Source organism: Anastrepha obliqua, chromosome 4 (assembly GCF_027943255.1).
Source record: "Anastrepha obliqua isolate idAnaObli1 chromosome 4, idAnaObli1_1.0, whole genome shotgun sequence".
NCBI classification, from domain to species: domain Eukaryota; kingdom Metazoa; phylum Arthropoda; class Insecta; order Diptera; family Tephritidae; genus Anastrepha; species Anastrepha obliqua.
Genome location: NC_072895.1, coordinates 7,699,937 through 7,726,730, shown reverse-complemented (window position 1 = coordinate 7,726,730; position 26,794 = coordinate 7,699,937). Strand labels below are relative to the sequence as shown.

General features: G+C 39.4%; 1 protein-coding gene across 1 annotated transcript; it reads right to left on the bottom strand.

Moving 5' to 3' along the window:
- Positions 1-20,922: 20,922 nt before the first annotated feature.
- On the bottom strand, positions 20,923-24,882 carry LOC129244823 (glutathione S-transferase E14). Its single transcript, XM_054882694.1, has 5 exons — positions 24,834-24,882; positions 24,598-24,746; positions 24,303-24,512; positions 21,625-21,747; positions 20,923-21,357 (listed from the first exon to the last, which is right to left on the bottom strand). The coding sequence occupies exons 2-5, from the start codon at positions 24,739-24,741 to the stop codon at positions 21,031-21,033; spliced, it is 804 nt and encodes a 267-aa protein (XP_054738669.1). The 5' UTR covers positions 24,742-24,746; positions 24,834-24,882; the 3' UTR covers positions 20,923-21,030.
- Between the last annotated feature and the right edge of the window lie 1,912 nt (positions 24,883-26,794).

Genomic DNA, 26,794 nt, shown 5'->3' with positions numbered 1-26,794 from the left:
AATAATTTTAAAAGTTATCGGATTTCATATAAAAAATAAGAATTAAAAAAAAATATTTCGAAAAATAAATCGCAAAAAAAAAGCGCGTGTAGCGTGGTACACATAACAGAAGTGAAACTTTCAAGGCAGACAAAGAAAGAGGGAGAAACCCGGGAGAGAATGAGAGAGAGAGAGAAAGAATATATATCAAAATAAATTCACAACATTTGCAGAGAATACAAATAGACAAAATTTACAAAAAAGGGAGAAGGGTCAACCGGTGAAGGTAAACGCCGGACACAACACGTGGCAACAACGCGCACTACGCCGAGCGTTTATCGCCCGCACAAACGCAGCGATTCCAGGACCGCAGAAACGGCACAAATTACCGCAAGGCAATACCAATAAATCCGACGCCGAAATGGACAGCTCTTTATAGTACGCACAAGCACTCGCAAGGAAACGGAAATAAGCGTCAAAAAGTAGGCACAAAAAAAGCCAAAAAATTGGGAACAAAAAACCCCCCAAACAGTAGGCACCAAGGAAATATAACGCCAAAAAGTAGGCACCAAAACGTTGCATGGCTTTAAAATTTACTCTCCATTCTCGCTCGTCCATCGACGCCTAAGAAGTTTCACTTCAAAAATTGATTGGGACTGTTAAATGAAATTAAAAATAAGGAGGCTCGAAATCCATTTTAGAGTTTGGCTCCACTAGAAAATTTTTTGTTAAGAATTGCCTCTAGATAACTTCAGTCGCCGAAACCGACTCGATTATACAATATATTTTATGAAAAAATTGACCCGCTCTAATACCTAATAAAACCTCGGCAAGCAGTGGCAAACCTCTCAGTGGATTTCTGGAATGAAAAATCTCCTCGTAACAATATATGTGCCGTTCGGAGTCGTCTTAAAACTTCTTTTCTCATATACAAATATATAGTTTCGATCAGATTTGTTATTTGGTTTGATATTCCCATCTGTCGGAGTTTATAAATTAATGATTTCCTGGGCACCCTGTTGAAGGCTGCTTTGAAATACACGAAGTATGCGTATACTACTCGTATATGTGTGAACGTGTGTGAACATATAGTAAATGCTTTTTCAATCTGATTTGTAAAAAGTTTTAAACTACAAAAGCTTGCTCGGTGCCACTGAAAGAGTTGATTTATATGTAAATATTAATGATGAAGCTTTTAATTTATGTACCATATTGTATAAATTACCATATTGTATAAATAAATTAAAACCAGTTTCTTAAAAATTGAAAACTTTTATTGCAATCAAAATTTGTAATACAATTTTTACTTCTTTCTATACGATATTTAAAATTTTTCAGGATCCCGATAATAGCTTGCATTATCTCGAAAAAATATCGGTATTCCGAAATTGGTATCTCTAATACCCGTACAAACTATTACTCATATAGAAATAAACCTAAACTCAAATGATTTATGCTTAATACCCAACCATCACACTTCTGTAGGTACACGTTTTTATACGCAACCCATTACCTTAACAGGATATTATTCCCCTTCCAGTTGTTTGTGTAGTCATTTGGTTTTAGTTTTTTTTTTCATTGTTGCTGGGCGCTTCTTTGCTTTCCGCCCGCTCTCATATTATTTACAGTACTTTTTTCCTTTTGTTTTACTGCTAATGACACTTGTCCTCTCTTTGTTTGACCTTCTACTAAACACAGATACATGAAATTATGCACATATGTGTGTATGTCTGTGCATATATAAGCATGTTTCCTTTTATAGGTATGTGTATGTGTTTGTGGTCCCCAAAGGCATCTGTCATAATGTTGCCTGCTTTTACTGGTAAATATTTGTCTCGCATGAATTCGAGCATCCGGTTTCGTATTGATGATTTTACCAACATCTGAATTACAATCGCTCACATCAGTCCACGAATGCAATTCAATCCCGAATTATGTTTGTTTTGTGTCCGTTGTGTTTTGCTCAGAAATACGTATATGTATGTATGTGCATATTTTCAAAGCTTTTGTTATCAGCTTTTATGTGTTTCTCGCACATCGTTTATTCATTTGCGTGCGTAGGTATAAATATATGTACATACATATACTTGTACGTTAGGGTGGTCCACGAATGGTTTTCCTGTTACTAGTTGCCCTGGGCGCGTAATTCAATAATTCATTATTGTAATGCATGAAATTAATCGAATAAAAATAAATAAGGTGGTCCAAAAAAATTTGCATTACATTTTTTTAAGGAGCACCCACTTATTTTATTCATTGTATAAAGTGGGTTAACTTTCCGTTACTACCGCGAAAGGTTTACTTGTAATGTCTAAGTGCGTAAACCTAATTTAAAAACTATTCCACTCAAATGTAGCCAATATATCGACCCTTTGATTTATAGTACTTTTTATAAATTACCCTGCGGGACGAACTGTGAAAGAAACGATAATGAGGAAAGAATAAACGAAACAAAAACCAAAAAAACTCAATCAACCAAAAGTGGACAATTTTTATATATTATTTAAAATAAAAATAAAAACTAAATCGGTATGAAATCGGCAGGGAATATCCGCCCTTAATACTACGATAAGAGAAAGAAAAGAAAGAGAAAGAAAAAGAAAAAGTCTATGAATGGAGGGCTTATGATCCTGAGCATGTTCATTTCGCGAAGGCTAACGGACGCCAACGCTCCCACGCGGACCAGCCACGCCAACTTTTTAATTTTTTTCAGAGATGAAGAGTCGCTCTATTCTATACTTTTTTCAAAAGGTTCAAAATATACCTTTTTTAATAAATAAATGAAATAAATCATTGGCGCGTACACTTCTGTAAGGTGTTTGGCCGAGCTCCTCCTCCTTTATATTGTTGCTCAAATGGAAAGACCTACAGTTTTAAACTGACTCCTGACATTTTCATGGCGGAAGTACACTCGGAGGTTTGCCATGGCCTACCGAAGAGTGACTGCTATTAGAAAAAACTTGTTCCATAATTTTGATATTTCATGCCCGGACCTAGGCTCTCTCGAATGGTAGTCACGCACCAGCCCATTTGGCTACGGCGGCCGCATACTTTTTTTACCTATTATAATTAAAAAAACTCTGCCTAAATGCTAAAATTTTAAGGTATATGTAAGTAAAGAGCAGACCCCTTTTCACAGGAAAATATCATAAATTGAAATTCGGTACAACTTTTCTGGTTTTTAGAATGACTGAAGTTGGCCTTTGGTTTTCGATCAAACAATATTTTCATGAGTAGTGAAAATTTGAACTAAAAAATCGCGCGATATACCAAATAAATTGAGCTACTAGTGGAAAGTAAAATCGTGCTTGGCGACTTCAACGCCACAGTGGGCAAGGAGGGAATTTTTGATCCCACAGTCGGAAAATTCAGCCTGCACAGCGAAACATCCGTTAACGGACAGAGGCTGATCGACTTCGCCGGGGCCCGAAACATAGTAGTCTGCAGCACCAGATTCCAGCATAAGAAGATTCACTAAGCCACCTGGCTGTCTTTTGATCGAAAAACACGAAACCAGATCCATCATGTTGTGATAGATGGAAGACACGCTTCTAGTGTATTAGATGTACGTGCGATCCAAGGACCCAACATCGACTCGGATCACTACCTTGATACAGCCAAACTGCACACACGCCTCTGTGCAGCAAAAAGCGTACATCTAACTACACAAAGCATGTTCGACATCGAAAAGTTGCAATCACAACAGACAGCCAGAAGATTCGCCACTCGACTCTCACTCCTGCTCAGGGATACATTCTAGCTTTTCAAAACTGAGAGCACCGGATAGCATAGTCCAACTCTCTATAGTCGAGAGAGACGGACAGTCGCATAGGAGATGCTCCAAAGTTTCTCGTGTACCCGGCTCATTATAGTTGTTGTAAAACTTATTGAGTTGCTGAAGATAAAAAGTTTGCTTATTATTAGGATTAATTATTTATTTGCCTGCAATGTATTTGAATAAGTAGAGCTTTAAACTAAATTAATGCGATAATTTTTTTTTTTTTTTTTTGAGTTCAGCAAAATGGCAATGTTATACATTTTACAAAAAGCGTTTATCAATGTGAGGGCCACCCTTATATCTACATACACACATAAATAATGAAGGCACGTATATACACACACATGTAGGTTCAATGATTTTGACAAACCGTTAATACGATGAAGTGCTACTGAAAACTTGTATGCAAAGCAGGGGTGACATCATCGAGCGCAACCTGAGAGGAAACGTGGGTTGTCACTGAATATGTAATGTGAAGAGTTTGAATGTCAAATGAAGATATTTTCCAATGGGATAAAGATGTGCATGTCCTTTGCAAAACATTTTGCTATCCACATCGATAAAAGTTGTTAAATTTCTGTCATAAAAATTGGGAAATGTGCTTAGAACCCTAGAATCTCATATCGCATATCACAACGGTATCGCCACTGCATAGTGTTAAAAGAATAAAGAAGAAGGCAGTTGATAAAGTACAGAAATTTATTCATTTTTCAGTGGCTCATCATTAGCTTTGCCAATACCGAGGCCAATACGGCGCATTTTGTAAATGGCACAGGAAGGGGAAAGTCGGAAAACAATTTCGTTCACTACCTTTTTTTGTTATATGAAGAAAACGTGCAATGCAGCCAAAAATTATATAAAATCTACCAAATTTTTTAGCAACTTCAAAGTTACACTTTATTGAAAAAGAAAATTGATAAGCTATTAAACTGCAAAAAAAATCTCTCTTCTTAAAACTGTGGAATTAGGATGAAAAGTTTGTGGATTTATTGTAATTTTTTTATAAAACGTTAAAATTAGATATAAAGAGTTTTCCAATAATAGGTCTTACATGTGAATGGATTGCGCTGTCGAGAGATGATTAACGATTTTTTATGGCCGGAATTGGATGGTATTGATCTGGACAACGTTTATTTTCAACAAGATGGCGCTACGTGCCACACAAGCAACGAAACCATTGATCTTTTACGGGATAAGTTTCCGGACCATGTTATCTCTCGAAGAGGTGATCACAATTGGCCACCGAGATCTTGTGATTTAACACCTTGTGACTTTTTTCTTCGAGGCCACGTGAAAGAGAAGGACTACGCCAACAGGCCAGGGTCGATTCCAGACTTCAATGATGGAATTCGCGAGGCTATCGAGGACTTTGGGCAGCCACTCTGCAATTCGGTTATGGAAAATTTCAATGAAATCCGATCATTTATATTAAAAAATAGCATTTTTCTTTGAATATCAGAATAACACCTCTTATTGGAAAACCCTATATATGGTTTTTGTTAGGGAAGCAGCTATACTTTTTCACAAAAATAAAGAGCATTCAAATAACAAAAGTGAAGTGATAAAAACTGATAAAAATATTGATGGGCCATCATTTTGTCGCGCGGTGTATTTATGAGGAATAGATATACATATATTTTTATTTACTTACCAAATAAAGCAACGTTGCTATAAAGAAAATCAAATGAATAACAGATTTTGCCCTAGAAACTGTTAAACCCGGCAGAGATCCGAGGCGCATTGAACAGATAGTGTCAGGAAAGCAGCTGATTTTATTTGTTTTTTGTCTCTAAATGGTGGAGTTTTATTTAACTCTTTTACTACCATAAAGGTCATGCATTCCAGGTGTCACCTTTACCCGTTGGTGACGGCGAGTATCGCAAGCGATGGAACAAGGATGTGTATGAGCTTTGGTAATGGTAATTGTTATACGGGTTAGGATAAGGCCTTTATTCACTGCGATCAGATTGATCTAATTATAATTATTTAGTATACCGAGGAATCGAACCAGCTCCTTAGGAGGGAGCAATTGTAGGTATCTCTTCTCTAGTAGGTACGAACCCAGGAGTCTGTGTCCCTCCTGTGGCCTAATGCCTCACAGTTGGTTATTAAGTGTTCCATAGACTTCGCTTCTTCACAGCACAACCTGCATGATCTTGAAGTAGATAACCCTATTGTGTTTATTGCAGGCAAAGTGACCTGTAAGTACTCCACAAAGTAATCTGAGGCCTTTTTTATCTAGGGTTAGAGCAGATTTTGCTCTGTTGGCATTGAAGTTCAAAAACTTTTTGGAGTGATTAAGGCCACTTGTGCTATTCCAGTGTTCCCTGATTTTTGTTTGGATCCATTTTTTGGTTTCCTGTTTTATATTATTTTTGTTAAAGCCGGAAAATGGGGTTGGTCCTATAAATAGCCCTTCTGCCCCTCTTTTGGCATAAAAGTCTGCCTTCTCATTTCTTTCGTGCCAGTCATATCTTGGTACCGAAATCAGAGAAACCTGATTATGAGTGGCCAATTTATTGAGTGAATTGTTATACTCTATTAGGACCGATTGGCTGTGAGAATCGATTGGCTTTGAGAACCGATTGGCTGTCCGAAAGTATTTTAACTTTTACTTTCTCGAACCCTCTTTTGAATATGATTTCCACTATTTCCATTATGGCGAGAAGCTCCGCATGGAAAATCGTGATGTCGGTACTTAGTGTTAGGGATTGTGAGCATCGACTTGACTTCTGACTTCCCCAAACGCGAATTTTTGTGTGTTGGCTCGTCTGGAGTCTTCCCTTCGGCACTTTGACGTTTAGTTTCAGGTTCATGTTGGAAACACCCTTTGCGAGGTAAGCACTTTGCCGTGGGGCGGGGGCTTTGTCGAACCATCAATCAGGCCTTATCCATTCCTATGGTTCGGACTGCCTTTTTGAACGATGACCAAGTTCTGCCAACCGGAGGAGCAAACCTCTGGGTTGGAACAAGGAGTAATACGACCCGTGCTGAGGTTCAGCCTAGTTGGGGACCCAGATCAAAAATAGCCCAGTCGCGGAGTCACGGAGTGCTCAGGATACCTGGTGGCATCCGATTCCATCTAGCCTTACCTGTGTACACGGACCTCTGTGCAGGCGGACTTCCCTTGCCCGACTTTCGTGGGACCAAAATGGAGATGAAAGAAATATATATCTAGCAAGGAGGACGGTCCTCCCAAAAAACCGACGAAGGTGCACCCGACTGCCTCTACAGCTGCGAGCCGTTAATAGGCGATAGAGGGGGCTTGAGCAATAGGTCTGGTACCAGCACGAGTATTGCAAGAGGCAGCGGGGGACGAGGCTTGGGAAAACCGGTCTCCAAGCGATCAATACCAGGAGTTTCGGGACCAACTCCGCTTAGGGTGAGCAATACCCATTTTACCTCAACCTCTTTCATGGGACGGGGGTTGGCACCTGCTTATTTAAGTTACGAGACACAGAGATATTGAGGGGCACTGTAGAGCTGATGAAATCGCCAGAAAAGGTACTGCTCTCCGCCTGTTCCGTGACAAAAGTACCATTAGAATACCTTTGGCCACGAGTAAATTAATAATAAAAAACAAAATTATCCAAGGGGCCAATAGGTCATGGGAAGATCAAGATACATGTGTAACAGCTAGGCTACTTTGGACGCAAATAAACAAGAAAAGGACAAAGGAATTGCTTAGCCTTTAAACAGATGATATCTCGAAGGTCGTGGCTTGTGCCACCGGCCATTGGCTATTTGGTAGGCGTTCCTTGAGACTAGGAGTTTTCTCTCATGAATATTGTAGAAGTTGTAGAGTTGAGGAAGAGGAAGAAACAGTTGAGCACTTCCTTTGCAATTGGCCAGCCTTAGCTAAAATCAAAGCAGGTTGTCTAGGTAAACACTCTTTCAATTCTCTTACAGAGCTGTCTGGTGTGGGGATTGGACCAATCCTGCGCTTCATAAGACCCTCAAAATGGTTTCATGAAGATAAATAAACCAGGTTTCGGTGTCGCACAATGGTATCACAACGGACCTGTAAAGTCTAAGTGAGTTGGTCATACGGACCGACTACCACCATAACCTAACCTAACCTAACCTGGAAACACCACGTTTCATCACCAGTTACAATGTTGTAAAGGAAGTTCTTGTCTTTTCTCGCCTCTTTAATGAGGTCTTTCGAATGTTGAATTCCGAGCAATTTTTGGTCCTCAGTTAATTTGTGCGGAACGAAACGTGCATAGATCTTTCGTAAACCCTAATGATCAGTTAAACTGCGATAAATCGATGTTATGGAGATATTCAACTCCGATTCCATGAATTTCAACGATGATTTCGGGACATTTTTGGTAAATTTACGGACAGTTTCGATAGAGCTTTAGGTGATTACTCATTTTAGGCTTTGATGATTGATTTTTCATTGTCATTTGTGTCCTCACAACTATCTCTGAAACGTGTAAGCCGCGCATGAACTCTGGCACGAGATAGACAATCATCGCCATAAACGTTTGCCATCAATAAACAAATACTAAAGTAAAAAACTGTAAAGCAAAAATTTAATACCTTTTTTACTAAATTTATGTTTGTGAGTACATAAAAATGTGTTACTATCAGCAATACTATTAGAACGTCCACGCCGCTAATCATATAACTCGTCCCCTGCCTTTGATTTTCGCTCATCCCCACGCTGGCTACGACTTCCATGCGTTGTCGGATAGGGTCTCTCCTCACGCATGCGCGGATTAAGCACACGTACTGACATCACAAATCCAGATTTAAGCTGTGGTCTCAACTTATGCGTCGTGGCTGCCATTTTTGTCGATGACTGCAACAATGGTCGGGGCATTGGTGGCGGTGGTGGTGGCGGTGGAGGAACAAAACATTTTCGTTCAACAGGCATTAGCTGCTCTGGAGCAGAGTACAAATCTGGCATAGGCACATTTGCCGAAGGACCATGAGAACATGGTGCAGTCGAATGTCTGCGTTGATTGGGCGCAATAATATTACCGAGCGCATGTCCTGTGCGGGCAAACAATGGTGCAACGGTATACGTCTCGGCGCGTGCATACCCAGTACTTATTATATTTGGTTGCGTTGCTAGTGGTGTTGGTGGCAAAGTCACACTGTCTTCACTTACCAAGTTTCTCTTCTGTGTAATATTGCGGTTCATGTGTGTTGCTTTAGCTGGACTATTGTGGGCTGCTTGTGTTGATTTAGCTGCACTTTCAGATAAATTTGTGGCGGTATTGATGGGGCAAGCGTCCAACATTGAGCGCTTTTTCAATGCATGCGTCTCTGATATGAATGAATTTGGGAATCTCTTTGCTGGCTCTAATACTGGGATGGACTCAGCTCTCACGACCAATACTTCGGTCGGCTCTACTTCTGTCAACGGTGACTGAGTATCAGCTCTGGAAATGTGCTCAGCCTCTATTTCAGCTAACTTTTTATCCTCTTCCAGGCGCACCCGCTTTTTCTCTGCTGGCTTATTTAACTCGTTTAACGCTGCCACCGCTGTTGCTTTGCAATCCAGCTCGTCTGTGTCTGTCGTTTCCTTTGTAATGGTTGCTTTTGACTGCTCCCCTGCCGCTTGCGCCATATTTCCCCGCTTATCTGACAAATCTTTTGTATTTGCGAACGATTGCTGAGTTTCGTTTATCAATTCAGTTGGATTTGTGCGCTCTACCATCTTTCTATTCTTAAGCTGTGCTATCGCCGTCAGTATTTCAGCCAACGGCCGTGCAACAACTGTTTCCCCGATGTTGCGGGTAATATTTTCTTTGTGTACTGCATTCTTCATCTTGGGTATTGTTGCCTCTTCTACATTTTTCATCTTAAGTCCAGCTTTCTTGACTGGTTTAGTCGCACTGCCAATGGAATTCACTTCTTCCGTGCCCACTGTGCTTAAAGACTGCAGCACCTTTGCGACAGTACCCGCCTGTGGTAGGGCGTTGTTTGTTGCTATGTTTGGCGGCGCTGTTGGCGTTTTTAGTTTGTAATAGAAAGGCACAGGCGGTGGCGGAAGTGGAGGAGGCTGTGGCGGTGATATTTGTATAATATTATTAACCGCCAGTGTCTCCGCTGGCTTGGCCACCAATCCTACTGCCACTGGCGCTTCTTTGGCAGTGAAGGAATTCGCGTGTTTTGAACTGCTCGTCCGTGCCATTATTGCAGTTTCGTAGGTATTTGGTGTTTCAATTATCGCTGGCAATATGGAGCTATCTGTGCTTACTGGCGGTGATGATAGTGTTTTTTCGGCCGCAGTAGCTGGTGTGACGTTTACCAGCATAGACATATCAGTTTCCCTATTTTGCTCCAATGTTCTCTGTTCTGCAACACATTCGAGCTCTGGAACCGAGGAGGCGCAAGTGGTTTCAAGTAATGGAGGTTGTGCGCTGCTTAGAAGTTCTTCGCTAGTTGCTCTCGAACCGCTTTTATTCTTATTTTTCGCGTTTGGCCTCTTTCCTACTTCCATCTTGGACTGGTTTTTGTGGGAACTCGTTTGATTCGGCGCTAAAAACTTAGTCGGGTAGATCTTCGATTTATTTTTCGTGTTCAACCGTAGATTTGCAGGCTTCACGTCTTTTTTAACAGATTTCACTAAGATTTTGGGGCTCGTGTTCTCTGTTGTTGATGTGCTAAGCCCCAGATGCTTAGCACTTGCCACTTCAGTTGTATGGTTTACCTTACTTATAGTAACAGTTTTAGACTTCACATCAGCACTTGTAGACTCCTTTGATTTAGGATCCAAAAATTTCGTCTTTGTATCAACAACTTTTGCTGTTGATGGTTCTTTTTCTTCAGAAATCCACTGCCCACCCCCTTCAGCTTTGCGCTTTTTTCCCGCACCCTTTGCATTTATTACCTTTGTGACACTGCAGGTAAGCCAGCGGCCGCTTGCTTTTTGAACCGCATCCTTAGTAGAAGCCAAACTTTCAACTATTTTTACGCCTGAACATCTTTCCAGTTTCCGTTTTTTCATGGCTTGAGCTTTTGTAAGCGAACTGTTCGCTATGGCTGTAATCAACTTTTGCATTGGGTTTGACTCATTCAAGGGTTTTTGCACTTTTCTGGCCTTATCCCTTTGCAGTGATGACTGCGAGAAATTAGAACAGGTCGATCTCGTGCCGCTAGCTAACAGCAAACCCTTATTCGTTTTTCTAACTAATTTGGGCTCTTTTGGCTCGCTGCCGACTACTTTTCTTGCTTTTGGAGACTTTAACATACTCGGGTTTTGTTCGATAATCCTTGCCACCGATTGCTTTGTGGACTTCGAGTTGCCTAATGCTGATTGTACACCATTTAAAGGTTTACCCACAGCACTGACTTTGTTAGTGTCGGCCAGCTTCGGTGCTCGCGCCACTTTGCCACGTGTGCATGGGTGCTGTATTAGCACCTCAGATGGTGGCTGTGGAAATTCAAAGTCGATTTGTTCATCTTGTGAGGAGTTCTCGGGGCTCGGTGGCGGTGCAGTCACCGGTACAGCAGGCGCATTTGAACTGCGCGCATATTGCAAAGCCACTTGTGGACAATTAATTAGCAAACGTGGTGGTAACAAAGGTATTTTTGATGGTTGGGCCTGGCTTTCGGTGCTCGTTTTCAATGAATCTGGCGCAGTTGTTGATTTGGCTGGAGTTGTTCTGGGATCTTTGCTTATTTCCGCTGAATTATTTACTGGTATTGGTAGATAAGCTTTAACAGGTGGTACTGGAATCTCATTTTCTGGCAGCATTTCTGAAACAACTGTGGGGTCGATGCCACCATCTAAACGGCTCAAATTGCTTGTTTTAGAAATAACGCCGCATTTGTCTTTGGTGTTTGAATTTTTCAGTTTCCCTTCACCGCCTCTTTCTTCACACGCGCAAGATTGCTGTATATATTTTTGATCGATTGTCATATTGTCCGCGTGCTGCGGGTTTACTGATTCTATTGATGTCATAAAAATTGCCATATCTCTCTTCTTCTTTGGCGGCACTGGCGGTTTCTCCTTGTGTGCCAAATTACTCGATTTTTCAACTTGTAGTGGAGCATTGGCAATTGATTGTGACACGAAGTAGTTGTCTACTAATTGCGCTTTAGGTAGCGTCGCGGAAGCTTGTAACGGTGCATCTTGGGGAGTGTCACTGTCTTTACTTTCAACTACCACATCTGGCGGCGAGTTTGTTTCTATTAAGACGCCCGTCTGGTAAGGAATTCGCTGTAATAGCAGATCATTTGTTGTTGTATTATCACCTGCGCTCTTTACAACAGCGACATCTGCTTCTAAGGTGTCTTCGTCTACTGACTCGATTTGCTGTCCCACGATTGTTTGTACACCAATATTGCAACGCAAGTGCCTTAAAGGGAATTGTGGACTAAGCGACTCGCGTACTCCAGTCGTGAAACGCCTTAGACCTGATGTGAATTGATATTTGGCGAAAAATTCTACTATCTGACGTTGCTTCTCAATTCCATTTGTATTAATTCTTTGTACTGACAGTGCGCGCATGCGGCCGAACCAGTCATTCAATTTAACCCACCTATTGCGATCTGCGTCGATGGGAAAGACTATGTCCAAGGCACCAAGGCAAGCGACAAATGAAATATCAGCAGCAGTTAACTAGAAAGAGGAGATGAAGTTTTAATACCATTTGATGGGATGTATTTTGGTTAATTTGTAGTATATTTTGCACTGGTTGAAGGTCCTTTGGGAGTCCTAGCAGAATTTTGAAGCCGCAAACTACCCAGAACTATACGAAAATTGTTTATTTTTTTTTATCGGGACAGACTAGCAAGTACAGCACTCAGACACAATTAAATCTATTGCAATGCATTCGGATTCCCTTTTTAATTTTATTTAAATTTACTCGACCTAGAAACAAATTTTAGTAGCGAAATCGGGGCAGACGCTTAGAAAGTGCTCCGCCGTCTCATCCTTCTCTCCACATACTTAGGCAGAGTACACTGTCTGAGATGCCACCTTTTCAATGTTTTCAAGTTTTGTCCATCTGCAGCCTCTATCAGCCTGCTTAGCTCGCTTGTGGGTTAGAGTAACCCGTTTGCTAACCGTGGCTTTGTTGGCTGCAGAAGGGAGTGGCAGAACGGGCTCCAGGCCAAAAAAGTTAGCCTTAGAGCCCAGTCTGGCTAAAGAGTCAGAGATCTCATTGCCCGCGATACCCACGTGTCCCGTTACCCATGTTAGCAACGGGCTATTATGTCCACCGACATAGTTCAGCCTAGATTTACAGGACTCGACTACCCTTGAAGTGGTTTGTGGGGCTGTTTAAGACAATGAACGCAGCTTGGCTCTCGCTGCCCATCTGATTTCCACAACAAAGATCATCGCTTCTTGAACAGCATACACCTCCGCTTGAAATACAAATGCATGTATTCCAAGAGCAAAGTGCAGTTTTGTCATACTGGATTCCACGAAGACCCCAGAGCCGGAGCCGTGCTTGGTCCTGAAGCCATCAGTGAAAATGCGAAAGCAGTGTTTGCCGGGTATGTTTGACCACAGTTGAGCCTCGGGCAGCACCACACTGTTTCTCTTGTCAAGCACGACTCTGGATGGCATGGATTCAAGGGGCATGGCGAGAATCATTGGATCGAAGTCCTTCCCTACTCTGTTGTCCAATGCCGAACAGGGGTCGTTATGCCGGGCCTGAAGTAGTCGGAAAAGCTCCGACGCAACAGATGGCCAGAGTGCGTTGTAGCCTCGATAAGGTCTTCCTGACTCCCACGAGAGGGAGTCTACTCATCCAGACCACTGATGCATGGGTGATAATAGATCTTATCTGAGCCGTGTAGATCCATAGGACCTTCCTAGGAGAAAGCCCCATGTTTTTCCAAAAACACCCTTGCACTGCCAGAAGGCTGTCGATTCTTTATTGTCTAACCCAGCCAAAACTGAACTAGTTCTGTTCACTAGAGGATATAAAATACCGAGTTTCCAGTTACCATCCATGGTTGGAGTAACACTAAGCCTATCGATCGAAGTCAAATACTTTGGCATACTTCTGGACTCAAAGCTTTCCTGAAAAAGGAAGCCCGAGGAAAGGATGAAGAAAACTACTCTTTATCTGTAAGAGGACATTTGACAAGAAATGGGGTGTGAAACCGTATACAAACCACTGGGCATACAATACGATCATCAGACCCATTTTCCCTTATGGAGCTTTCGTGTGGTGGGAGGCAGTGCAGACAAAATTTTACCTCAAGAATCTCTTAAAAAATTAAACGATTACTTTGTGTAGGAATAACAATTGCGCTCCGATCGACACTTTAGATGGCGCTAGAAGTGATCCTACATATTCCACCCATTGATAAATATTTTAAAGAAATAGCGGCCATATCTGCTTCCAGATTAAAGCAGCAGGCATGCTAAAAGAAAACGCACACGGCCATACATCAGTTCTACTATCTCTGGAACCCTTGCAAAACGCATCGAACACAGATTATCTGTTTCTCAAGATATATCTGAAAAGAGAGTATAAAATACGAATACCCGACAGAAAGGATTGGCAGACCAGAGTCAAATCAGTTGATAGAGGTCACCCTATTTATACGGACGGACTCAAAGATGGACAATGACACTGGATCGGGATGTACTCGGAACAATCATACCTAAATTGCTCCCAAGCCGGTACAGCGTCTTCCAAGCTGAAGTCTATGCTATAGACAAAGCAAAGAAAACGAGAAGCCTAATGGACTTACCTCTGTGAAATCTTACCATTTTGTTGATAGCCAAGCAGCGATCAAAGCACTGGCCTCAGTACGCATCAATTCAAAATATGTTAAAGAGGGCAGGAGGTCGCTCTTGCTCATCCAGCAGCACAACACCACACTTTGATGGGCACCCAACCACTTTCAAGTAGAGGGAAATGAAAGAGCGGATGAGTGTGCGAGGAACGACTCTGAGCTTGACCTTCAGCGAGTGGTGGAGGGCATAAACATTTCTCTAAACGAACTCTATAATGCGAATGACTTGAGCATAATCATGGAAACCAATAGAAAGTGGTCTCTGACTACTAACTCTAAGGCCTCAAAAACGCTGGGCAAAACAAAATCTTAGAAGGACAAAATGTCTGCTTGGATTCAATAGATCAACTGCCAGCGCCCTCACAAGTGTTATAACGGGTAATTCCACTCACTATTGACACTCTAGCCAGTAGAATGGGTGTACCTCACAATGGCTTCTGCAGAAGTTGTGGAGATGAAGAAGAAATTGAGTCGGTACAAGACTTCCTCTATAAATGTCCTGCATTTCAATGAAGCCGTAAAAAATATCTTGGCGATTATTTCTTTGAAGGCCTGGGATGTTTGCAAAATGTCTCACTGGAAGGACTATTTACCATCTCAAAAAGATCTAAGTGATTTAACCAGTTTAGTTAGGGGATGCCAATCAAATGCAGGTATCATAATGTGCCTTAAAGCCAACAAGTTTCTTGTCTTAGACAAGCATCCTGGCTAACTTATCTCTAAAATATTTCATCGCAGAACTTAGATGCAAACCTATCCGTCTTGAAGCTAAATGTTCAATAGGTGCACTCCAACTTTAACAGCGGAAATATTAGTGAAAGGCGGCCTCGATAATCTAGCGCAAGTGCCTGCCATTTCAGAGGTTGTGGGTTCGAATCTCACGTAAAACACTGTCCTTGCACTTTTCCAAATTTACCTACTTTCCCTTCTGCTAAAACAAGCAAAAACAAAGAAAAACACACGGGTACACATTGCATCAGTGGCGCCAGCAAGAGGAAGTAGGTAATAGCGCAGATACACCAAATTTAGCAAAGTCTTCAACCATCTGTGCGATGCTTCTGGCAGAAAAATGTGAAAGACAGATGATGCTCCAAGCAGTAAGAAGGCGTTGTTCCTAAGCAACGACAGTTGGGCATTCTCACTACTTAGGACTGGTAGTAGCGGGTTAATCACCTACTTTGTCAGAAATCAAAATAGATAATCGAAACCAACGCAAGACTGAGTCTTGTCGAGGCCCTATGCTCCCAAGAGGAGTGAAGTGGAAAAAAATATTGCTAAAAGGAAACAAATTAGCAGTTATTAAATTTTAATTTAAAATTAATTCATTTTCTAACAATTACTCGTACTAACCACAGTCCATCCGTCATGTTTAGGTAGCGAATGTGAGATTTTAAAAAGCAATGCTATAGCATAACAGTGTGTCGAAACGAAACTAACACAGTGCTGCCAGCGTTGGATTTAGGGGAAATTCTTTGTTTTATTTACTACTCGCTAGATGATTGGTGAATCGAAGGCAGCGCTAATGTAAAAGTAGTCTGAGTCTGAGTTTACAACTAATACCTTTTTGCCCACTTTACGGACCACTTCGGTGTACTCACCATACATCCTGCCATATACGGACCATCCGTCAAATATCGCTCCATCACATCATACGCCTGTTCGACTTTCTTCCGATGATAATCAACATCCGTTTCGTAAATAGTTTTTCGCACTAAATCAGTCTGCAATACAACCAATACAACAAACTCGTTCCACATTCTACAATATTTGATGCCAGGATACCTACGCAAGTATACTCTAATATCTTACCATCAATTGCCCATGGATGCGATGCAATACCTGGCTCTCAAAGAATAGTCTGGACAAGACATGACAGTGTCCTTTGGAGCAACTAAAGGCAATCAGTTCTTTTGCCTTCTCGTTGTCATGATTTTGACAGACGTAAGAGAATATCGCATTGTCGGTGATGACAAGATCATTGTGCACCATGGTGGGGACGGTGTGTGCCGGATTGATTTTCGCATATGCAGGCATCATATGTTCGCCTCTGATCATATCGATTGCTCTCAGCTCAATGTCGACGTCCAACATATTCAGAATCATTAACACTGCACGCGAATGCGGATTGATGTCATCGTAATACAGAACTGGACGCATATGATTTGTGTTGTTATTGGCAAACATAACGGAACTTGATTTTTTATTTATAATGCAACAATTAAAATATAATTATAATATGTTTAGAAAATTAGAGAATCACTTGGAAAAAAACACTGATAATTTGATTTTGTAGAAAATTTATAGGAATTTTATAGAAGTCATTTCCGAATGCTTCAATTTGGAAATTAAAATGAAATTTTATAGGTGTATGACTTTTAAATTGATTTGTAAAAAGAGGCTGGTTGTTGAGTTGACAATTTGATTATACTGCCAGTGAGTAAAAAGCATTGAAATTTGGGAACAGTTTGAATGAGAGAAATTTCGGAGTTACCCATACTGGGTTGCCCATATTCGACTGACCCATGTGTTTTTTTTTTTAAATCAAAGAAAAGCACAATTTTTTTGATGTTGGCGATAATAAACATTTTATTTGGTTCAAGTAGATTACTTATGTACGTACTTATGCGTGTTCAAAAAGAAAAAAGCATACCATTTAAAAAATAACTTTCCTTAGCTTATTTTTAGCTAACCTTTATTAGTAGAAAGTATTATCTAGAGTAAAATTGCTATTAACTTGTTTTTCGATCTCAGCTTCATTTTCGAAAAAGTAAGGTCCAATGACTCCGCCGGACCATAAACCGCACCAAACAGTCACACGTTGAGGATAGAGAGGCTTTTCAACAATAACTCTTGGATTTTCTGAGCCGCAGATCCCACAATTTTGCTTGTTGACGAAGCCACCGAGATGGAAATGGGCCTCATCACTCAAGATGATTATTCGATGGAATTCCGAATCGTTTTCATGCATTTCAACGACGTAATCAGCAAAGACACGACGTATTTGAGGAGCGGCCAGCTTGAGTTCTTGTGTTAACTGGACTTAATAAGCCTTAAGACCCAAATCTTTATGCAAAATACGGTGTAATGACGTTTGTGGAATGCCTAATTCCAGAGAACGACGCGGCTACATCAGCAATATTTTCGGCTGTTCCTGAGCGACGTGCACGGGTTTTATTCTTCACCAGCTCCTCGAGATTTTCAAAAAGCGGTTTGCCAAGGGTTAACATCCTTACCTTCCAAATGCCAGTGCATTCACAGAGGAAAGCAGTATATAATGTAAGGAATGCCCATTTAAAGATAATCCCTTTCAAATGTTGGCCGTAACTGTGCCTTAATTCGGCCATCCATAAATACTGACTCGCTGAAGGACTTCGGTCGGTATTTCGTGAATAACTTAAGTGATGTTGGCTTGCAATTCCTCAACCGAAGCTGGTTCATCCACAAAGCATTTAAACTTTGCATACCTCGACAAATAAAAGTCCAAAGATCTGACATCATACGATCTCGATGGCCAATCCACTAATCCGAGACGAGAGATAAATAGTTCACTGAAACGACGACGCAGTAAATCTATTGTTCCACCGGCTGTATGGCAAGTCGCTCCGTCCGTCGTCTTGTTGGAACCAAATGTTGTGAAGATCACGGGCTTCAATTTTCGGCATAAAAGTCGTTTATGATGGTGGATAGCGTTCGCCATTCACTGTTACATTGGCGCCAGCCTCGACATTGAAGAAATATGAGCTAATGATTCTTCCAGTCCATAGGCCCCCCGGTTGTCTTCAATGTTATTTTTAATGGCTGTCTATGAATCTCTTCGGGCTTCGGGTTGCGCTTCGGTCCAAATACGAAAATTTTACTCATTGACGTAGCCATTAAGCCAAAAACGTAGAACTGTTGTGTACACCATAAGTTGGCCGGAGCGCGCGATAATCACTTTTCACAGAGCGTCCATTGTCGTAATGTAACTGTACGATTTGTAAACGTTGTTGAAGCTGAAATCTTTCCATTATGAAATGCCAATGAATACTAAAAAAAATTTGCATTAAGTTTGACAGTACTCACGCGTGATCTGGCAAAAAAACCCTATTGGAAAAAGTAGCTCCAATCTGATCACCCTTTACCTACCCATTGTCTCCTTCATTTCCTTTCGGCCCAAATGGAATATGGCATCTCCACAACGTCTTCACTCAATCTAGTCTGCGCTTTTGTAAATGGATTCACATTCATGCCTCATAAAGATAAGATGTCGCAAAAAGTCCACTCCATTGTCCAAAACAGCACCGACGTAAAAGTATAGCAGCGAAATTAACTTTCACAGCTGCAAACTAAAATTAATTGGTTCATGCAACATGACCCACGACAAGTGTCTACAAGTGGGAATGGGAAGAGCATGTGACTGGGAGACCGGGAAGGCAGAGAAGTTAGAAAAGAAAAGACAGTAATTTATCGGGCAGTAATCAGTTAAGCACAAATAAGAGGAGGAGCTCGGCCAAACACCCATTTTAGGGTGTAATAAAAATACATATATATATTATATAATTTGTTCAGCATGGATATGTCACAGATTCACACTTAAGGCTGCTATTAGTGGTGCCGTACCTTAGCCATAACGGTAACCATAAATCCGATGATCTGTTAAGCCAGATTCTGGCAAACCAATAATATAATGTAAATTAGAATAAAATAAATTAAATAATATTGAATTTAAAAAAATTGAAATTGTATTAACGCTTAATATTAAGTTATTTTATTTTGTTTAAAAATTGCTCAAAAATTGAAATTGTATTAAAGTTTAATATTAAGTTATTTTATATTGTTTATTTATAAGTAGGTATGTAGTATACTTTACTGTTTCTCGCTGTCGCTATTTCTATTTACTTCCGAACATTGACTTTATTCTACAACTATACCTACTTTCCGTTCTTCCTATTTCTATTTACTTAACTGCAAACTCTCTCTAACTCTCCACTTACTGTTCTTCCATTTCCGCTATTTCTCGTATCTTAGTTTTAGGCCTAATATAAGGACAGTACATGTGTAATAAACTCCACTATTGAAATTGTAATCGGACGTGCACGGTGTTTTCTTTTTTAATTACGCGGCGTTACAGGCAATATCATTTTAGTTCGCGCTTCTACCCTTATTAAGTTTTTTTTAAACAAGTTAAATATTTTCACAAAATAGTGAAGATTTTTCACATATGGACATCACTGTAAACGACTATAGATGCCGCAAAGTTGTCATTAATTCTACTTCAATATCAGCTGTTTATGGTTACGGCATGACTAATCGAAAAATGCAGTAATGTTGCGCCTATGGATATGGTTACGGCTATGGCGTTATGGCTACGGCACCATAATTGCAGCTTAAGCCTCATCTACACGTCAAGGTTGAAAACATTAGATCTGCAGTGGGCCCATAGAACAGGATCGTGAAACTAACTGACTAAACTCTCGATGTTGGCGCTGATGGGCTACAGGAAGATTTTATATTATATTAAATTGCTGGAAATAATGCTGGATTAATATTCCTTGGTTTATATCTCTGGAAAAAACAAAAATGTTCCCAAAGATTTTGAACAAAAAATTATAATTTTTCTCTCAAAATTTTTCTTTTTTTGTATATTTTATTCTAAAACAAAACGTAAAAATTAAAAAAAAAAATCGAAAATATTTAATTTTACAAAATTTTATAGCAACATTTTCAACTTTGAATAAATCTCAAATTTTATAAATTACTTTTCAAAATTTTTTCGGTTTACTTCTTATCTATCTACCAAATCTTAAAAAAAAATGTTTTTTCCAAAAATTATTAATATATTTTTTTTTTCTTAACAAAATTTTTTTGGAAAAATTATTTCATACGAAAAAATTAAATAAATTTGTAAAAATTAAAAGAAAAACTGCAGATATTTCACTTTATAAAACTTTCAGTATTGAATAAATACCAAATTCTAAAATTTTTTCCAAAATTTTTTCGGTTTACTTCTAAATGTCTAAAATGTCAAATATGTGAAATGTGTCTAAAATGTTAAAAAAAAAATAATTAAAAAAAAAAATATTAAAAATAATAATTTTTTCTAAAAAATAATTTATTCCTTACCCGAATTTTTTTGGAAAAATTATTTCATACGAAAAAATTAAATAAATTTATAAAAATGCTAAAAAAACTGCCGATATTTCACTTTATAAAACTTGCAGCATTGAATAAATCTCAAAGTTATACAATTCTTTTCCATTTTTTTTCAGTTTATTCCTTTTTATAATCAAGCCTACAATGCACCGATAAAAATTGCTTATAAAAATAAGAATGGCCGACAATGTCCAAAATACCTACTTGGCTCACATGACATGGAATGGCTCATGTGTCTATGGCTGTGATTTCTGAAGAAAAAATTTACTGGCTGCAGAAATAGTAGCATCATTATCATTAGGTCAACGAAGGTCAATATATAAATAAGTATTTATTATGCATCAAATATTTTAATTAAAATTTCACAACATAGAATATAAAAATTTCTCTTCACTCAAGTCCTCCGCAATCAGTGCAATTTAATCATCGTTCGGAATATCGGTTTGCTTATTTTCGTCAACATTTTCTTGCTTCACATCACTTCCTTGTTCTTTCGTAATTTCCTGCTTCTTATCGCACTCGCTTGTTTCAATTTTGCTTGTTGGAAATTTAAATTTACCAATTCGTTCAATAACAACGCGTAGCTTCTCCAGTCCCGTCTGATTGATGTGATACACAGGCAATGCTCGCATGCGCTCGAACCAATCATTCAACAGAGGCCATTTATCTGCGGCGCCAGCAGCAATCGGAAACATTAGATTCACCGTACTCAATGTGGTCACGATGGAGATATCGGCAATCGTCATCTGCAGGGGAAATATTTACTTGTACACATACATACATACATACATACATACATACATACATACATTCATGTATGGCATGAATTTCATTTGAATTTCGGTAACTGATACTAAATTGAATAAATTGCGGTTAACCTGATTGGCATTTCGTAATAAATGCAAAAAAGCGTGGAAATGAATAAAAAGTTTTCAAAACTGGGCTGGTTGTTAGGAAATGTGACTACAAACACATAAATACTTGCGGGTGTTGGTTATATTTATTGAACTTACACGATCACAAGCCATATATTTGTGCCGGCGTAAATATGATTCCAGCATATTGTAGGCCTCCAGTAATTTACGTTCGTGCAAAGGAAAATTGACACTGTCAAAGCCACCGCGAACAATAGCGGACTGAAAAGATATATTTTGAAAATATAGAAATATACATATTTGGAAGTAGATTTATAAATTTAAACTTCTTCTTTACAAAATTTAATTTTAGTAAAATTTATTTTAGTAAAAAATTTTATTTTAATAAAAAATTGTAAATGTAAAAATTTTACTTAAATAAAATTTTAATATAAAATTTTTTACTAAAATAAATTTTTTTAAAGAAGTTTAAATTAATAAATGTATTTTTTATTTTAGTAAAATTTTTACATACAATTTTTTTTTTAATTCTATAATATTTTATTAAATTTTGTCTAAAAACGAATTTTTTGTTTAATCCACATAAATATAAATATGTAATAAATAAATATAAAACAAATATAAGAATTATAATATTATGAAATAAGTATAAATATTTAATACATACATACATAATGGCGCAAAATTAATCACCCTATCCGAAGATTTATAATATTATATTTGCATCATATATGCAGTTGTAAACAAACAGCCAATGCAGCAGGACAATATAAAGATTTCCAATACTCAAATAATTTTTTTTTTTCATTTACCGAGGTTATTCAAAAATAAAATCGGATGATTAACTTTGCGCCACCTCGTACTTAGGTGTCTTTTGTTCTAATTTTACTAGGCAACAAAATAAAAAAAAAACCATCTCAAACCGTGGGCAAGCATCCACTTAGGGCAAGAAAGGTATCAATTTATATATCTGCTCGTCTGACATTTGCCCTCTACAGCAAACTTTTAGTAGCCAAAATAGTAGTAGTCTTGAATTATTTGATATTTAAGGTCACTTCTTTTCGCCAAGCATTAGCAAGTGGAGAATAGATTACGCAACTGGTATAAATGAACAAATCTTGGTAAACCTGGAATAGAGCTGCCTAAAATCATATTTGTTTATAGAATAGTGAGTTATACCAGTTTAATGAGGTATAACCGTACTACTTTCAGCGCGGTGAGACTCAGAGACATAGAGGGCTAGACAACAAGGTCGTACAGTCACAGTAAGATCCCCCCACAGGGACCGTCGCTGCTCAAAAACAGATTAGACTACACAGTCCCCAATCTTAACTTCAAGAAAGACGTTGGAAGGACCAAGTGCTGCAGAACCAATCAGCGCTCGGGATTTCTAACTGGCATCAGCGAGCGTAGGACTATTTTGGATTCGGCCAAAACCGTCATACAATTGTAGCGCCACCTAAGTAAGTAAGTAAATATGTATGTTTGCAGAATTTTGCCCTCGTTCAATTGCAATAAACCCAACTATTTTATAATCATGAAGAATTAAGTGAATTTATCCAATTTATATTATATATATTTTTTTTTACTTCCGAAAATACGGGCAGTTCTAGTAATTAACGAAAATTTTATAATGAAACTCAGTACGAATGTCTGTATGTACTTTGTGGACAATGATTTCTCGGATTAAAAATGATCAAAATAGGAGATAAAAATTTTGAAAATAATTTCATAAATATAATATATAATAAATTTCATTTTTTTTCATATCGAATTGCAGCTGGATTTTACCTGCAGACGATCTAATGGTGGACATTTCAATGAAGTAATTTTTCACATTTAACTGCTCAGAGCTGTATGTTGAATAAAAATAGTGAAGCCTGAAAGAATCTAAACAACATCTAGGCGTGTATTTTGAAAGACCTTTTACTTCTCAATTCTCGTACGATATTTCCCAACAATCCCTGCTATTGAGGAATTTTATTGCTTTTATTCCTAATAAAAGCATCGTTTTTTTCCTGGCAAAAATTATGTTTTTCAACTTGAGAAAAAGCTGCCCACTTGATCTCAAATAGAATTCTCCAATTTTTCTCAACTTGTTAACTGGAAACGCCCGCACTGAGGCAGCAGCTCAGAGCGCTGGTACGGCTCATCGCCTTTCTTGAGCAATCCACTCTACAGACGACTTCGTATTATCGTCTAAGTACAGTCCTTTACTAAGTAAATGGAGAGATTGAAAAATTCGTTTATCAATAGTTATGGGACAAAATATCTTCAAAAATATGATGCTTTCCACATCTCAGCTTCATATATGGTGAGATGCTGATATTGATTGGAATGTGGAACACTTTGTGAATGATATCAGTGCAAGAATGATAGGTTACCACGTTTGACCTTCAGCTATGGGGAAAAACGAAATTGAGTGTTGATGTTTTTCGTATATCACCAACACAGTCTCAGATTTTTCGTTGACCAACCGCTGTCATTACCCCTGTTACGTCAGCCAATCTGCTGATTCGTTCAAATTCGCTGAGAGTCGGTTAAAGGTCTGACATTGACTACACCTTCTGCATTTTTTCGTGGTAAGCGGATATTCACCTCTCGACATTTAACGAGGCAGAGATCGACCACAATAGCTTTTATACTCGCTAACCAATTATTGAGTGTGCTAGTTTCAAAATTTAGATTCACTAAATAAGTTTACTACTATAAATTAAATGCTTCATCACTGTGTCATGCTGAAACTGTCATGCTTGAACTGAGACCGATGCAAAAAAATAATTACCCACAACATTGAAATATCATTTTACACTCACCAAAAACTCACTGTCTCTTCGAAAAAGCACAGAGCATTCGAAAAAGAGCATATTTAGCACTCGAATGCGCTCCTCATAGTTTCGTGGCCACAATTCCTCGCCTTCATTCGACTTTTCGAATTTCTCACAAAGATGCATAAGAATCGGATGGCTATCGGTAATGGCCAGGTCATTGTGGACCAAAGTGGGCACTGTATGATTTGGATTTAGCTGCGTTTTGACAAAGAATAATTCGAAAATTAATAAAAAACAAAATCACTTTCCGTTCTTCAGCGAACAGTAATGTAGTCATCACCTCTAAGAAGGCCTTATCCAATTGGTCACCTTTGAACAAATCTAAATATTTGTACTCCACATCCAGGCCCAACAATTCGATAAGCAGCATACAACTACGTACCGGAGGACTAACATCGTCGTAATACAACAATAATTTCGACATATTTGCTGAAAAGTAGTGTGAGGATTGAATATGTAGCAAACGAGCTCAGCCTATGTGCAGACGTAAATATATATTGGTATGTGTGTAGGTGCCTTGTTGTTGTGGTATGTGAATGCAGTCAGTAATCAACAGAATTGTAATGCTTTTACGTTTTAAGCGCGACGAAGACTAACTGAAATGGATCGTTGAGATGCTCTTTTAAGCCCCGCTTGAAGGTGCGATAAATATCTGTAACTGCGCATATCTTCTTGCACATACATATGTATGCATTACGAGTACATCCTACTATTACCCTGCAGGAAATCCACGTGTACTCAACTGGTGTGCTTAATGGTGCTCACACTCACCAATGTAAACGTACGCCCGTATCAGCTGACACGATAAGAACTAATGAGAGCCCCATGTAAATGAATTCTCCCCACCGTATCGTAGATCGTTGTTTCATCGTGTCAGCTGATACGGGCGTACTAGCGTACATTTACGTTGGTGAGTGTGAGCACCATAAGGTATATTTAGAAACCTGACCACTTCGTGCCAAGAGTGATAAATTACCAGATTACGACAACCGTGAGATTAATTCTGAGAAAGAACCGCATTGTAGTGAAATTAAAAACACACCAACAATAAAATGAATGCAAATATTATGTTACTACGTCAGCAAAACAGGAGTTCACATATATCTCAGCATTCTTGAAATCAGGCGTCTTCTAAAGTTCCTGAAGAGCTCACATTGGTTTTAGGAAGATCAGGACAAATTCTACATCACACCACATCACAAAGGCTATCAGTCAAGCTGCCATAAAACCTCTATAGTGAAATAATACTCCTTGCAAAGTAGCAATTGAATGTAAAGCTATTCTCAATGGGCTGGCTAAGCGGCGCACCGCAAACGATGCGTGAGTTTCCGAACACAGAGCCATTCCTGAAAATTGCACCACAGATGAGCTGAATAGGACGGGAGCTGATCTTAAATCAGTAAACTCCGCCCAATATCTGAGCATCCGTTTATACTCAAGCAAACTCTAGATCAGGTCGGTCTACGTCGCGCACACAAACAGTAGATGGACTAAGGAGCCCACTTGTAAGATAACTAGACAACTTTTGTCTAAGCGGCGCACCGTAAACGATGCGTGAGTTTCTGGACACAGAGACATTCCTGAAAATTGCATTGCAAATGAGCTGACTAGGACGGGAGCTGATCTTAAATCAGTAAACTCCGCCCAATATCTGAGCATCCGTTTATATTCAAGCAAACTCTGGATCGGGTCGATTTCCCTCACGCATGTAAACAGTAGATGAACTACGGAGCCCACTTGTGAGATAACTAGGCAACTTTTGTCTATAAGTAATGAGCACACAACTAGGTTCCTCATCAGTCTATACCGACTTTCCATTAATACAGCGGTTGGTAACATCCCCGGGCACTGGCTAATGGGAACACATGGGACACGTATGCGGCTTTCCTCAAGTGACTCCTGTCGCAGCTGCAGGAGCGAGGAAGAGTTGAATACTTCCTCTGCTGCTTCCTCTGACACTACCACTGTCCCGCTTTTGCCAGAAAGCAATATCCTATCTGAACTCTTACTTCTTTGGATGTCTAACAAGCGTGCAATCGGCAGTCATCCACAGTATTTGATCGTCTGTCCAAGAGACGAAGGGATTTCACTACAGTGCACACTAGAGGCAGCTGATTGGCTGCTCAAATGCATACTAACAGTCAAGAAAGTAAATATTTACTCCGACAGCCAAGCGGCAATAAGGGCCCTCGGGTCTATGACGACGCATTTGGAATTGGTCAAGGAATGCTTGACCTCACTTTCAACTGCGTCCGAATTCTTTGGCATCAGCCTTATCTGCGTTCCCGGTCACAGCGACATTGAGGGAAACTGTGAGGCGGATGAGCTGGCCAGACAAGGGACATGTGAGGTGATTTCCCCGAGAATGGAGATAATTGGGATCCCCCTGACTACCTGCGGTCTGCTCCTGGAAAGATGGGTGTCGCGCCAACTCAGCGAGCGCTGGGCAAATACACAAACGTGTAAGGTCGCGAAAT

Coding starts and splice junctions, on each gene's coding strand:
- LOC129244823 (XM_054882694.1), bottom strand. CDS start 24,741: ATGTCGAAATTATTGTTGTATTACGACGATGTTAGTCCTCCGGTACGT. Junction 24,513..24,597: donor TGGATAAGGCCTTCTTAGAG/GTGATGACTACA, acceptor GTCAAAACGCAG/CTAAATCCAAATCATACAGT. Junction 21,748..24,302: donor GAAGAGACAGTGAGTTTTTG/GTGAGTGTAAAA, acceptor ATATCTTTTCAG/TCCGCTATTGTTCGCGGTGG.